Source organism: Pavona decussata, unplaced genomic scaffold (assembly GCF_977016875.1).
Source record: "Pavona decussata unplaced genomic scaffold, jaPavDecu1.1 SCAFFOLD_195, whole genome shotgun sequence".
Lineage (NCBI taxonomy): Eukaryota > Metazoa > Cnidaria > Anthozoa > Scleractinia > Agariciidae > Pavona > Pavona decussata.
The window spans coordinates 2,195,805-2,212,090 of NW_028145604.1; the positions used below are offsets into that span (position 1 = coordinate 2,195,805).

General features: G+C 38.2%; 1 protein-coding gene, 1 long non-coding RNA gene and 2 other non-coding genes across 4 annotated transcripts in view; all 4 read right to left on the minus strand.

Moving 5' to 3' along the window:
* Positions 1-16,286, minus strand: part of LOC146461720 (uncharacterized) — a 56,886-nt gene that overhangs the window by 5,176 nt on the left and 35,424 nt on the right. The gene's annotated exons all lie outside the window — the stretch shown is intronic.
* LOC146461721 (homeobox protein Hox-A2-like) lies at positions 18-8,124 on the minus strand. The gene is made up of 2 exons (XM_085086701.1): positions 6,887-8,124; positions 18-6,039 (listed from the first exon to the last, which is right to left on the minus strand). The coding sequence occupies exons 1-2, from the start codon at positions 7,239-7,241 to the stop codon at positions 5,702-5,704; spliced, it is 693 nt and encodes a 230-aa protein (XP_084942827.1). The 5' UTR covers positions 7,242-8,124; the 3' UTR covers positions 18-5,701.
* On the minus strand, positions 11,701-11,772 carry Trnae-uuc (transfer RNA glutamic acid (anticodon UUC)). The gene has a single exon. It is a non-coding gene; the product is annotated as a tRNA-Glu (tRNA).
* Positions 14,396-14,467, minus strand: Trnae-uuc (transfer RNA glutamic acid (anticodon UUC)). The gene has a single exon. It is a non-coding gene; the product is annotated as a tRNA-Glu (tRNA).

Genomic DNA, 16,286 nt, shown 5'->3' on the forward strand with positions numbered 1-16,286 from the left:
TTGTTTTTATGCGTTAAATGAGTTGTTATTATGTTATAAGTTCAAATCTATGCAGTGTTCGACGCCATCTTGTAATCACGTGTTCACAAGGAAGACTGGAGCGAGTCGGCTGCTGTGCTTATTTATGGCGCGAAAATTTGGCGCGTTTAGTGTTCTGAAAGAGGCCTGTGTTGTCTGTGTTAGGAAAAAATAGGTCAAAGAAGAACAGAACTCTTATTCTTTCAGACTCATTTTTAACATACCGATAATTGTTACATCGTTAAGTGCAGTAGGCAAAACTAATATGCTTTGGATCAAAATTACATGAAAATTTTCTGTTAAGTTTTGAACGAAGAAACGAATTTAGTTTTCTTTGTAAAATCTGCAAACATTGCATTACTTTAACTGATTTATTTTGCTTCTCTGTTCCTTTTCTGTCGGCAGTTTTCATCATGTCTCCGTAACTCTTTCGTGAGATTGGATTGATTTTGTTCACAAATAACAGGATATCTTAGATCTCAGACATTTCAACAACAGGCAAGCGTGACAACTTGGCCCAAACGTTTCTATGGCTACCAATACCATGGCAAATGATAAGGGTTCCGACTTATCTCCTTATTTAGGACAGGAAGTGTCGGTAACATGTCACCACGTGACACACATTGACACCTCAGTGAAGGAGTATAATTAATTATGTATTTATTAGATTAATTTCGAGATCTCGAGACAACAAGGAGCCAAAATTCTCGTCTGGTGCATATGAGAAGCACCGGCATTTTCCGGATTTGTAATTGCTTTTCTTAAACAGTCGTTTAACGGAATTTGATCAGTCGTTCCCAAGTGCACAAGGAAAAAATAAATTTTGGGCCTCAATTCAAGATGCTGTTTTTCCACTCGGTGTATACACTACTAAAGTGTGACCATTCAAATAAAACTACCGAGCAGTGTTTTCATGTGGTGGTGTCTGTGTCACCAAAGCTAATCTGGTATTTTCCATAACTTCTTATTTGAAGTGTTAATCCTTCTATTTTTGTCCTCTTATCTCAAGCAATAACATTTTTGCATCCATGGATAGCTTCAATATTATGTCGAGGTGCAACTGTTTTCAGGAGAAATGTCTTCGACTATTCACGCACAGGAAATTGCAGATAAGCCTGGAAAATCCTTTTTGACGTTTTATTTATGGTACTCTAGTCGATAACTGCGGTCTGCCAGACCGGGAAACCAATATTCCAACAATGTGTCGCCCACCATCATGAACGTTAGAAAAAAAGCCATTCCACAAACAAACTGCTCTATTCATTCTGTGGATCTGACTGCAGTTGATTTATAAAAAGTTTGAACACTAGACACTAGAAGAGTTTATTAAGATATTTTTAAAAAGTGGAATTTTTATTTAATACACACAGACTAAACAGTTCATTTATTTCATGATTTACACAGAGAAGCCCTAGATGCATTTTATACATTTTTTCGAGGCGTCGAATCTGACTTCTGTCTGACATAAAAACTGGGTGTCAACTCACTTGCGCAATTTTCCGGTTTTGCTCATCATTATTATGTAGCTAAGTAACCATTAAAATGCCGCCTTGACAGAAACTTTCCTCAAAATATACACAATAGCTTTCTATGGCACTGGCAATATTTCAGTCTCAAATGTATGTAATGGAATCATTCTAGCTAATTCTGAAGCCCGCCATTACGGTTGCTCTTCTTTTGACTGCCCCTTCCATTCAAGATGCCAAGGATGAATATAGTTGTTAAATTTACACTATAATGCTCTTCGAAAGTACAGTTGGAATTTATGCTCAACTCGCTCTTTGTCTGAAGGAGAGAGATGTTTTTGTTGTGTAAGAATCACGTGACCCAAGAGTCCTGAAAGAAGGCAGTGTTCAGTTTGAAAGAGTTGAATAAATATTATCAGCCATGTAGAACATTCGAAAAATAATAGCAGTTGCTATTCTCTCGAGAAGATAACCTAGTTTGGCATTGTTAGAGACTTTCCATTTACTTACCATCAGGGAACCGTTTGCCTGTCAAAAGGCTTGCCAAATTTAAGCTGTGATAAATACAACTCCATTAGTTCCATTATAGAACTGTCTTGTCAAAATGATTTATGATTTCTCGGTTTTCCTTTATGTTGAATTTCTGGCTTGTTGGCTGGCTTATCTCGCCACAGCAGAACGTCGTATTGCAAAATAACTTTGTTCGCTCATAAAGTTTTAAAGATTTTGCAAAAAACTCTTCCTGTGGTGGTACGAAATATTTATACCTGACCGAGTCTCCTACTATTCTTCAAAATGGCGTCCATGTTTGAGTGAAGTCAAGTTAAACTGAGAGAAAGCCTGAAAGCAAAGCTATGAAGAGAGACAAAGTCGACATTCAAAGCTGAACCAGCAAAGTGAGCAGATAAATATCAGTCAATACTTGCATATGTATATGAGGCCCTGAGTTAAAATAATGTTGTCAGTAGAAGATACACACTTTATTAACTTCCCATTAGGAACTAAGGTAATCTGCGGTTGTGATTTTTGAGTCTGTGGATAAAATTAAGTGTTACTACTGATATGCAAGCTACTCGGTAGTGCTTTCATGTAGTAATTTTTGGCTTTTAGCTATAGGATGTTTGCGAAGTGTAGGTTTCACACAGTTCGATCAAATTTATGTTATAGGAAATGACAATAGCTTGAAGAAGAATTGCACGACATCTTAGGTTTTCTGAGCAAAGTTTGTTATAGTGTTTCTTGGCAATGTGTTTCTACCCTTCAATTAAATCATGCAACGACTGTTTAAGTTTAATGCAAGACTTCCAGTTAAGTAACTGCCGATGTTTTCTTTCCCATCAAAAGTAATAATCTAACTCCTTGTTCAAGTTTGTGTTCGTGTTCGTTGTAATTGGAATCGCAGTCAACTTGAAGTCGCTTGGCGGGGACTGCTTGTGATTAACCCTCCCCAAAACATATGCATATATGTATTACTCTTTAGTTCAGTTAAATTGACAATCACATTGGAATTTGACCAAACAATCAATTGCGATAATTACGAGTGACCTGTAAGCAAATCAAAGCATTTAGCAAGTCACTCTTAACTGCTGTATTCGTCGGCTGCAGCTGAAGGTGCAGACCGCGAAGGAACTCTCGCTGAGAGCAAGCCTTATATTATCAACTATTAAAAACATGGCAGAAACATACTCACATAAAATCAAAGTTGATCTGTTTTGCAGTGATAAAAGGATTGTTTAGTTAAGTTTTCTTTTCTATTTTGAACTTGATATAAAACGGTTCATATTTTGATTTGATTTCGTCTAATCTTGCTATCCAATTTACATTATGGGGACGTGTATTTTGAGCTGGCTCCTGACAGAATTTTTAATCACTTCTTGGAACTAAAGTCGTAAATAAACAACACTCGCTACTATCATTGCTGTGTTACCAATGTCATTTTAATTTCACTGGAAGTTTCAACTAAAGCGTTTGAAAAACCTGGCGGGCGCAAACTGCGAAACGATGACACACAACCCAAAATTTGACGCGCACCTTGCGACCCCAGACTAGAATCTCTTTGTTCTCAGAACAAAAACGTTTCTTCCATTAAATAAAATAAAGTATTTTTAACGATAGAAACAAACTTCGTTATCCCTAAATTAAAGAGTGACCGTTCAAGCACTGTATTGTTTCATAAATCCAGACAAATTTTGTCATAAAGGTCGGTGTTTTGAAGCTGGAGAATAAACAGTTTCAGACTTTTAGGCTCTCTTACATACATCGGTTCACAAATTTAAACTTTGCAAATTATTTACAAATTTACTCATTCTGCTGAAAAACCTCTAAACTTTGTCGTCAACGACAACGAGATTTTCAACAGTAACTAGAAGTATGTCAGTGGTTATAATTATAATCACAAATGATCGTATTGCACAAGTTAGTTGGCGGTCTCTTCACAAACCAGGCCATGTCAGCTTCAGTGATTTACGATCTGTTTATGCAGACAGATAATCTTCTTGAACAGTTAGACAATATTTTTACGATAGAGAATTTAGAAAATCGACCACCTTAGTTAGCATAGAACCCTTTGTTTATCTATGTAAACTTTAAAAGTGGAAACATTTAGAGTGGTAACTGTGGAATAAACGTTGTTTGGTTGAATATCTTTTGTGTGTTTGGTTGTACAAGTAACAGCAACCAGTTGGCAGTTATTACCAAGCGTAGCGTCTCTTAGCTAATGACGGGCAAAATTCCCTGCTAGTTACTTTTTATTCCATGTTTTGCTTTATCTCTCAAAACCTAAGGAAAAGGCTTTTTTTTAATAATTGTCTCATTGTTGGATTTTCGTTGCATTTCCCGCGGTGCATCAAGATTCGCACTCTCTTTTTGCCAGTAGACAAGATGGCTGCCATTCGATTTGTAGTGATTTATTGGTTGCGACATTTCTCAGACTAGCGTCTTGAATATTAAAAGCATTCAATTTAAAAGTTCAATTTAAAATCTTTAAGGAAATAACCGCTCAAGGATAAGCGGAAATAGCCACAAACTAAGTGTCATTGACCGAATTTAAATTAATAAACCGTGGAATCTTCATTGGGAAATTACTGTTAAGGGACCTACTCTTTTGGAGTTCGCCAGTGCAGTTAGTCTAAGCAGAAGGTTCTGTTTCAGTGAAACAAATTACAGGAATGAAATGTCTTTTTTGACAATGATATGTCTCTAACGAATTTCTGTTAACGAGAGGTAAACATAAACGCATATTTTTAAAGCGGCGGTGATCTCGCGGCGTTCGTTTTCTTGAAGAGTACGGACATGGAAGAATGTTTTTGTCTCTCGCTTAACTTTGCATTAGTTTCATCTTGAGGAAAGAAGGTGATTTTTTTGTCTCCCTACGTTACTGTAGTGAAATGAAAAGGTCGATTGAGAGTGATAAAAACGAAAACTGACTGCGCCACACAGAAAGATGAAAAACTGTATCACTGAAAAGTCCTTCGCTATGACACGCGTAACTGCACTGGCTTGGAGAGTAGAACACAGTCAGATGGCTAAATGTAAATGATATCTCTTATTTCTAGCGCAACAAGTCAAATTTTCTTAAATTTTTAGCCCTTTTTGACTGCCAGAAAACAACATTAACAAAAATATATTTGAAGATACGGGGCAGCGAAGCTGGTGATGTGTTGGAATGTCACTAACAAGATAGCTGGGAAACGAAGGTGCAATTTTCTCAGCTCTCTTCTATTCAACCACAGAAGGAGATGTACTTACAATTTGCGCCAATTCAAATATACTTACAATGATATAAACTTATAAAACAACTTTCTCTTTAAATCTAGTGTCCATTGTAAAGTACGGATTGAATATTTGTACATATTTCACGCCGCCTTGTTTGGCGGAGAGCGAGAATTATGTTCAATAAATAATGTCTTGTGATCAGGAACTCTAGCTGTGTACAAGAGCAGTTTGTAAAAAGTTTCACACCTCTAACAAAGAGAAGGAAATTTGGTGTCGATTAGCTTTTTCAGAAGGATTAACAACGGATTAGAATCGCGTAAAAAAAGCGGAAAGGCAGTTATCTGCTCTAACAAGAGTTCCCTCGATTAAATAACGCTTTCACTCCACAAGTTCAAGATAATTAACTGACATACCGCAATGTCCATGGAAGGTTTTATCAGACCCTCGCTTTTAGCGCGAGATTCCTCGTGTATAAGGTATTCACTCAAATTTCCGCAATCACACTACAAGTAGAGGTTTTCTGTTTGGCGTGTCTGCTGTACAGGCGGTGTATGGCAGAGCGGAGAGCACGCCATGTGGTGTCGATGGTCGTGCGATCCTCGCACGTCGCTGAACTGTTCCTTATTTTTTCCCACTGAATCGCCCAGTTTTTCGTCCTTTTTCCATTTCATTCGACGGTTTTGGAACCAAATCTTCACTTGCCGTTCAGATAGGCTAAGCGTCTTCGCAATCTCGCTTCTTCTTGAACTACAAAGATACTTGTTAAAGTGAAACTCTTTCTCTAACTCCAAGAGCTGTTTGTTCGTGTAGCTCGTTCGATGTCGCTTGGCTTGTCTCTGCCCTAAGAGTTTAATAAATAGGCAATCGCAAGTTAGGGAAAAGGTTTACACTGTGCGGAGAACAATAGTTGGGTATTATACACCAGAACGTCTCTAACTAAAACGTGTTACTCAATTGCTGCACGGTTTGGTTCATCATGCGATTTAATGCTAAACAAAAAGACTTGTTACACAGTAAAAAAAAAATAGGTGATTCTGGAAAAACGCGCTTTTACGAGAACCTCTTACTTTGTGACTCATTATCCGTCCGGCCCGACTTCATGACAGAGGTGGGCAGAGATTCAAGGTTTTCGTGGTCAAAGTGGATTTCACTTCAGATGATTCAATTGTGTAATGATGGACTTTACCATCAACAAAGTCCGTCCTATTGGTAAATCGTTCCGTAACTAAACAAGCTTTGTCACCAATAGGAAGAGTCCACAGACCAAACACTGTCAGCTAGATGTTTGCAAACATACTCGAACATTGCACCACGCTATTGAATGACAAAATATGATCTTTTGTTGACCATGTATCTATTCACTCGCCAAGCGATACATTGCTGAAAAGGACAGTTCCATTAATCATTAGAGCAGACAAGCCACTCTTCAAACCCTCCGCCCTTTTGACAGAAAAGATGCTCAAGGATAACAGACCAACAAAAAGAGTTCAACAAAATATATCGAAAATGTCAGCTATTATTTGCATTCTATACCACCGCGCCAACGAGCGCCATGGAACCAAAAGGAAAGGGGGGATTAGCTGTTCCGATTGTTTTAAACCAGCAAAGCACCAAGATGCCGAGTCGCGCTAAATAGTTACGGACAAGCTGCCACATAAAAAAAGAGGGTTATCAGATAGGTGACATACCAAATCCAAAAGCAGCCTTTCCGCCTTTCTTTGATTTCATCCATGGATAGATTGGCTGGAGAAGATAGTCTGGGATTGGAGTTGTTTGATGAGACGTGGAAGGCCTTGCATCTTCGGTGCTAGAATTTTGTCGTGTTTGCGGGGTACCGAAAGTTTGGTGTGCCAGCCTGCGGGTTGAAACATCTAAGAAGGGAAAATAATTCCCTGTCAAATTGACTTGCCGCTCAAATGTCGAAGACAGCTGGGAAGTGTATTGCTGTGAATAAATCTCTGCAGAGTTGGAATAAAGCGTTGGGTGAGCCATGTTTGTCGAGTATGATTTATATGGCCCTGACATCTTAACCCTTAACAACATGAATTATGACAAATCGACTGGTGTAAGGACTATTTACTACTTCACGTGACCAATTTCGGCCAATCACAGTCGACATACGGCGATGAGTTCATGACCCCAGCTTTCTTTTGAGTAGCGCTTTTGTTGGGTAATTTTTCAAGTACGATTCACAATGAAACAAGCCCACTTAGCTATAAGCTTAACTTGAACAGTACTCAAACATTAAACGAGCCTTGTGTTACATGCATTGAATGCCAACACTCGCAGGTCGTGCTGTACTGGGTTTTGTGAAAGCGTCCGTCTCAAAAGGGACCTCAATTTTAATTTTGCCATATTGCAACGTTTTCCCGGGCTAGTCTGAAACTCAAGAAGCGCGAAGAAGGGATATGATAACCTGTAATAAATCTTGTGTGCAATTGACTCATAAATCTCCGTCAGTCTTTTTGATTAATGTCCCCGTGCGGAAGAAAGCGCCGTAGGGCGGCGCCGCGCTGCTACGTTGCTTCTATTTCAGCACATAATACAAACGGCATCTTTTATCGCGCTGCACAAAATGGAGCCTCAGCGGCGCAAACCCTCTGCTTATGTGGCATCCCCCATTGACCCATGATTAATGGCCTGCCAAAACTGTTCCACTTTGTGTGCGGAAACAAGAATCTTAGTGTGCGTGTTACTATATGCAAACATACAAATAACCTCTGAGCTCGGGCCAAACGTTCTCAATCAGCACAAGAGACCAGCTAGAGACAACCAAGCGTGAGAGAACACACAGCGCGCGTCCATGGAATCGCATCAAAAAAGGTTTCCTGACATCAACTGTTTAATCGAAAAGGGAGCGCAGCTCTCTAATTTCAGTTAGTATTGTAATAGCCCCGTGACCCTTCTACTTCAAGGGCACTCCAAATCAAAAATGACCAAAGAAACCAAATATCATAATTTTCATATTTTTAGGTCTCGTCCAAGGGCGCAAACTAATTTTAAAGGTACACTCATAACACAACAAATAGCCGTGCTACATTGCTCCCTCGAAGGAGTAAGAGGGAAACCATTTGCCGAGAATGACGCCCAATATTTTAAAGCCGGGTTAATATGAAACATGACTGGCTAAGTAAGGCTAATAGAATTGCTCTAGATTGATCAAGTCGCAACATTATACCGGCTAACAGTATCATTTAGAACGATTATTAAATGTTGATGTCCTATTAATTTGCTTCATTGGATATTGTAAATTTTTTGAATTTCTACTGAATAACCTATAAATAGTTTGTTGTAACTTAGAGGCCTTTTGGAATGGGGGATGTTCTTCCGATTAAGGTAATGTTTCTCCATATAAAGATCAGACAGTGGCCTTTGCGCCATAACAGGTTAGTGAAATTAAAGAAAGCAGGCTTAACGTATCCCTTTTCCATTACCATGTTTTACTACAAAGCTCTAAAAGTGTGGAACGATTTTTTGAAATAAAAAGCAAAGTTAGGTATGTAAATAGAATATCGAGAAATTCACGTCTCCTTGAAGCAAGCGCTGTATATAGTTTTGTTTTTGTGTTCATGTCTGTAGTGATTTGTCCTTGGCAGTCAGGATTTGCTTACTTTCAAACTGTCAGACGATTAGTCTGGACATTGATTAATAGCTCACTAACAAGAAACCGAACGTCCTGACTGTTTATTTATTAAATTAACAAATTGTTATAGCAATTGTTCATTTTGCTAATGTCCGTGATGCGTCTCTTTGGACAAAGAACCTCCTCAAAGATTCAACAAGCCTCGATCAGCACGGAATCACTGAACTCTTGAATATATCATTCGTTGCCTTTTTTCTTTCAAATTGTTTTGTCTCAATTTTTTTTCCAAAATACTCTATGCTCACCGCTTCTGTCAGGAAATCCGGCAGAGTTCGACTTGCTTCGTTTGGAGATAAGAAAAGCCTGCAATTTGCAATTAACTTTTTAAGAGAAAACCACTCAACCCCGGCTGTAAATAGATCACAATTACTTGCTTTTAATTAGTGTCGGCACCAAAAACGGAAAGCGTGGAATTGCCATCCTTTCAATTAACATGTATTTCAACGTGCACCACCTTGATGGTCTGAGCATCGTAAATTGTGCCAGTTGACGAAAGTTTTACTAGCAGTTTATTTCAACGTTTGCCTAACACTGTACCTATTTAGTGAAGGATCTTCTAGGTTGGAGGTATTTCTGTTGCATGAAGATTTAACCTCATGGCTCCCTGAACGTGAACTGACACGCACATGAATTTGCTATGCGGAATAAAAAAACCCTTTGCTTTTTGTCTCAAAAACATCCATTCTTTTTCATTATCCAGATGGCAGAACGGGAAAACTTGGAATCTAGATATTGCTAGAATTACCATTGCAGTCAACCTTGCGTGAGTCAAAAGACCACTTTTATCAGATTGCTGAGCCGGCTCTTTTACTGCAATACTAACTGGTTTCCTACCGGATTCGTAACTTGCGTTCACACCCAGATCTAACAAGGCGTTTCTGGTGTTTAACTGCCTGCTTATCAGTAAAACAAATGCTTCAGATTATTGAGGGGGATTTGCATTGTTTTCTGAAGTGCTTTCGCAAACAGCAATGAAATAAGGGTACATGTGTTTCCGGCCGCAAAACGAAATCTAAGAATTACACTTGACCTTTTCCAGCTTTTCCTCATAAGCTAAACTGCGTATTCTTGAAGACCCTTGAAGTGTTGTTGCTTGAACTTTTTTCCTTCGTCAAACCTTGGGAAAAGTGTGACCATTCAATGACGAAGCTGCTAAGAGAGAGACTTTACTGTCAAATTTGTCTTTAAGGGTGAAGAGTTTAAGACTTTCAGACAGGTTATTTTAATTTTTAAGGGCTCTTGATACGAAGTAAACAATGTCCGAAAATTGCCCGAGGGGTTACGAACGCTTCCGATCATTTAAGAACACCTAGGATGTCTGAAGATTAGTGAAGGCTACCGAAGGTGGCCGAGGAAAAACCGAAGATATTTCACTAATTTCTGTTTAACATTTGCATCAAGACTCAAGACGCAGATAAACATAGCGAATTACCATGTTATAGATATACTCACATGCCACAGAACTTGCATTATCTATTCTAGGCCCAGTGAGAAGGAGAACAAAGAAAAAAAGACAAAAAGAAGAAGAAGAAAGTAACAGGAAGCAAACGAGAAAAAAAAAGCACCACCCCTATCCCCAGCCCTACGTGTTTTATTCCCGCATTAGAGCCTCAGACCGAAGACAGCTCAGCTCCATTAACAATATTTTGTGACTCAGCAAGAGAAATCACTAAAGTTAAATCGTGTATAGTTGATGTAAGATATTTACACAACAGAAAACTTAGTAACATCTTGATTTACAACATCTGTGTTTTTTTTTCCAATTTTTTATAGGCTTCCGAGGAAAGAACCAACAAGATGGGACAGCTAGTAATTCTTACTGCTTACGCACTGCAGTTTGAATTTTTCCCGTGATATGATCAAACTTAATGTCGATAATGGATGCCAGGGACTTTCACGTCATAATAAACATGAATAAAAGCTTGATCTCAACTCATAATTTTGTCTTCAATCAAATGGCGAATCATTTTGATTCTACACGGGTGACTAATGTGGGGACTGGAAACGAAACACCTTCGGAAACCCTTCGGAAACTCGAGGGAAATTCTATTAATTATTCTGGACTCCGAAGAATTTCCGAGTCTTCCCAGACTCGATTTGTTCTCGGTTTCAGATCTCGCAGATAGGACTGGTATGAATAATTCAAAATGGCCATATCATTCTGTGAATATAGCGGCTATGAGGAAAAATTTAATCAGCAATTGTGAAAAAATAACGAAGCTACAACACTTTTCATAGCAAACCCCTTCAGTTTCATTACGGTTGTAAATATTTCTCACAGAATTAAACACAAGTTTCCAAAAGTTTACATTTTTCACGATTGTATAATTCTACTACAACTACCTGAATCAATTTAATTTGTTCTGTATATACCGAGGGAGTAAACAAACAAGAAAAATAGGAAGACGAGAAACTAAAGGATTCTGGTTATTGCAGTAAAAAAGCCTGACGAAATCGTAACTGGCAGCAGATTATAATATATTTGCATTTTGCAGTCTGTTCAAAATGGACGGAAAATAAGAAATGACCAACCGATATGTTCACGCTTTTTTAACTGGAGACACCCTGCCCGCCGAAATCTTGAAAAATGAATACAAAATTAAATTATTCAAAGCAAAACCGTGAGCAAGCAAAAATTTTAGAGACAAAATGCAGTTTAGAGGAATGGTTTTTTTAAGAGGAAGGGAAAATCAAAATTGCCATTTCAACGAAACTTAAAGTTTTTGTAGTTTAGATTTCTATTCTTTCATCAATTTTGATGGCTTTTTCTTTCTATTTCAAGATGCTGCAAAGCAAGCTTGATTGCAAGTTCCTTCAGTCCAAACATTACTCGTTAAAAATAAAAATAAAAAAATGCCGTTCCCATACCGGGAGTCGAACCCGGGCCGCCTGGGTGAAAACCAGGAATCCTAACCGCTAGACCATATGGGAATCCGCCGACGACTGAACAATCCAAGAACAAGCATTAAAGGGAGAATTACTAAGATAGGATCGGATAAGGAACAGGATGGCAAAAATCAAACCGCCATTTTGAAGGAACTTCGACTTTCTGCGGTTAATAATTATAATAATAGTTTATATTACTTTGCTTTCATCGACTTGCGTGACGTTTTCTTCCTATTTCAAGATGCGATACAGCAAGCTTAACTTAAATGGAAGCGCTAGCTTCTTCAGTCTGGGCATTATCCTTTTAAAAATACATCAGGCGTAATCATAGATAGGCGCCGCGTCTTGATTCAACCCCACCGCAAAATCAACATGATATTCAGACAATCCAGTTAAGTAAATAGCGTCGATTTCCGAGGTCATCAGTGTCCTTTTTGGGCTTATGTTTGCTTTTTTTAACATTAACAGTGATCAACTTCAAATCCGCTTCTTGTAATATCAATGCATATTCAACCCCTGAGGTCATGAGAATTAAGGAGATGATCACCCAAGGCGAATGTTTCTGATGTTTTAAAAACTTCTCCCTAGTACGTACTTTTATAAGAAAAGAATGCGGACAAGATCAACTCAACTGATAAAACCAATTATTAAAAACTGCATCATTGTATAATGCAATTCGAGGGATTTGATTGGCTTAGCGGCCATGGTATATGAGCAATTATACCATGGCCGAGAAATGGCGACCATTAAATTGCCATCTGGTCGTTCTTGCACAGCGAAATCAGTAAGATCTAGCAATATTTCTCGGTTGTTTTTAATAAAACAATTATTCCACTTGCGCTTGTTGGATATGAGATGATTATAGCCAACTCGGCGCTACGCGCCTCGTTGGCTATCTATCATCTCATATCCAACGCGCGCTCGTGGAATAATTGTTAATTATTATATAGACACGAATGTTTCACTGGAAAATACACCACCAGTAAAATTCATACGAAACTACCTCCGGGACCAAAGTTGCGTATTTTCCATATCCTCACTAGTGAGGATACTGATGAAAATTTCCCGCTTTTTTACGTAATGTTTAAAACACGAGCAGCAGTGTTTTATCGGGATTTAAAACCCCGAGACGCAGCCGAGTGGTTTTAGACCCGATAAAACACGTGCTACGAGTTTTTTGAACGGCTTCAAAAAAGATTCCTGGAAAAGCTTGTGTCAAAAGAGTTCATAACAATGATGTCTTTGTGAACGTTGGAAATTAGCATACGAGAAAAACGTTAAACACCGCATACTAATAAGGAGGAGGTTTTATCGGATATAAAATCGCTGCACGTGATGTTTTATCGACCATTTGATAGGTCGATGGGCTTATGAATTATTAATGAGATTTTCTAAGTACGGTTATTTATGCAAACAGTCGGTGAAAAATGGCGAGTGATAGATCTGTCTATATAATAACAAGAAATTTACACGGTGGCTTGAAGATATGAATTTTATTTTCTCGTGTTAAAAACAATATTTTACCATGCACTCGAAAATAAAATCCATATCTTCGCGCCGCCGCCGGTAATATTCTCTATATATTTGATTACAATGTTTAAAATGTTCAGTATGCGCACAAACAGTGAGGAGTAAGAGGCCCTTTTTGCCAATTTCCCTGGTTTGATCCGAAGGTAACATTAACATACATCTTTCAGTATTTATCAGTGACTCATCAGCTATAAATACAGGCATAAACAACAAAAAGTTAAGTTACTCAATGCCGCGAATGTTCTGTGTCACTACTAAGCTCCAGTAGAACCCGTTTATAATTTGTCGGACAACGATCAGTAGAAATACTTCAACGGAGAACTTCGGTCGAGTAAAGTGTGATTGTCCAAACTGTTGTCAGGCCGGCCCGCATTTTATCGGCCTTAAGATGAAGGAAATAAAACTTTTAAGTATCTTCGCTCCTTGTGAAACTAAAGTTTCTTCAATTCTTAAAGCTAAATGACTTCTGCCATACTTGGTTACCCTTGAGGCTAAATACTAGTGTAACCGCTAAATGAACCAGCGCTCACTACAAGATTTTTATTACTGGACTCACTTTAAGATACTCGCTGTACGGGGAAATAAACCAGCCCGTCCCAGCTTGACACAGTTCTAAAAGGAAAAATGACATAACAGTAAGGTAAGGAATGATACAAAACGAAACGAAACGCCGAAGGAAACATACGAACGAACCTTATCGGGGATTCTCCATACAAGATCCAAAAACTCAGGGATACGACGCCAAAATAGAGAAGATTACGAAGATACGTAAAACTCCAAGTACATACACTAGAAATAAAATTTACAACGACGCAAAACTAAATTTATACAAAAAAGAGCTAAATTCCATAACGCACGTGACAACGAGATAATACAACAAAGAAAAAAGAAAACAATGAAAGAAATTTGCATAGCGCGGTAACAACTAGTGTTTGCGCGATAGAAAAAAATTCAGCATTGCGCCAAAATGGTACACGACCAACCAACCATCAATTCAACAAACGAAAAATCTATGAACAAAAAATGCATGAAATATTTGCTTGGTTAAACAGGAAACCGGCCACGAAGCAGACAACATATCAGATTAGTACGTGTTCTTCAAAATATAACGCCGAAAGCAATAAAAGAAAAGGTACCGTTCCCATACCGGGAGTCGAACCCGGGCCGCCTGGGTGAAAACCAGGAATCCTAACCGCTAGACCATATGGGAATCCGCTATAATTAAGTACAAAAATGTGCCTGCTAATATGAGTACTAAGCTTAAGCTGTGTTTTACACACTCGGAGAAAATGAAAAATAGTTGCAATTGAATATTGTAAGTAGTCTGCCTCAAAACAGAGGAAGGAAGCTAGAAGTCGAGTCTTCGCGACAAGTGAGTTTTTTTGACTAATCATTTATGTTCTGAATTTAACAAAAGATATAGTTCAAAGTCAGGATGATGAATGGTCTGAAACATCAGTCAAACATGGTTGGTTGTTATCGAAGTAAATCAGGTTTCGATCAGATTGTAGGAAAACATGGTTTTCCTTGTGCAGGAGTATTGAAATAACATCGTGTTGGCAACAAGCAAATTTCTGATGTTCCAGTATTTCTGCACCAGCAGTATAGACAAGTTAAAGGCCACCAGTCTATCTACCTGAATTGAGGCTCCCTAAGACTAGCCCAAATTCATAACTAGCTATCTCTATTCATGTATATAGTATAATGGTAATATTAGTTTCTCAAAGTATTCAATTTTCGGCGCTTAGTGTGTATTTTTTCAATCTTTATCGTTATGGAAATTGTAAAAGGACCGTTATAATTCTTACCCCAAAATGATTCTTTATTAAAGATATTATTATAGATGTTATGATTGTAAGGTCTAAATAGAACGTTCTGTGCCCATGAGCTTTCCGATAGAGGGCTAAAATCATAACCTTTTTGATAAAATCTGTACATTTTTAGCTAAGACTCCTTAGCGATCATATGAGAATTGCTTCAAAGGCTTCTAGACCAACAAGGGCAAGATAGAGAGTGAAGAATGACCCTCAGTCAGTGTTTAACAGATTTCATCAGAGAGCAAGGAAAGAACGTGCAAAAGTCGGCCGACTTTGTAAAGTTGGAACTTTACAATATGTCATATTTCGCTTTCTCTTAAACTGAGTTTTAAGGGGCAAGAATTGTTATCTGCGCTAGGTGTCACTTTGGTATGCCACGCTTCTAATGTTTCTCTGGTTCTAAAGGTGCCTTTGTCAATAATTGACGCGTTTTCAAAATCAATGACATGGTTGTTGGACCAGGCGTGATTAGCAATTCTAGAACCTTTAGCCGCAGTTTTGGTGTTCCTCAAATGTTCTTTTTTTTTTGTTTTTGTTTTTGGTTTTTTTCGGGTATTAAAAGCTCTGCCGGTTTCCCCAATGTAACACCACGAACAATTTGTACAGGGAATTTTATATACGACGTTGGTCTGCGATTCCATGGAAGATCGAAATTTCGGAGCTGGGAACTGTTGTTGTAGTGTGGTAAATGGTTTGTTTACAACTGTGACGTCGTTTTTTTTTGAGGATACGTGTCAAAGGTTCAGTTACTCTTTTGATGTAAGGTAGAGAAGCGAAAGACTTGCATGATTCGGTTAGTAATGAACATACAGTTGCCTTAGTGACGCAATAAAAATACCCACTTATAGACAGCTTCTGCGAAAAGCAATACAGCGTAAGTAAAAAAATATGACTTGTTTGACTTGTGATAACTGCGGATTGAAAATTTCACATAAAAACGCTAAGCAGAGTAGGTAATCTTGACCATTTTTAAATAGGACGTCAATTTCTTTAAAAATATGTTACGTGTGCACAAGTGTCATTTCCCGCCATTTCGAGCTGACTTGCTCTCACGTGACCGTGCTCTTTGAAGTTAATTGGAGTCTGAACCGGCAAAACGTTCTTGCGAGATGCTGGAAAGTAATTTATGAAGTTTTCCATGTATTTTGGTGGTCATTAAAAGTAGCAAACGCAATTCTACTCCAGGCTTTAAATTATTAAAAAAATTACCGG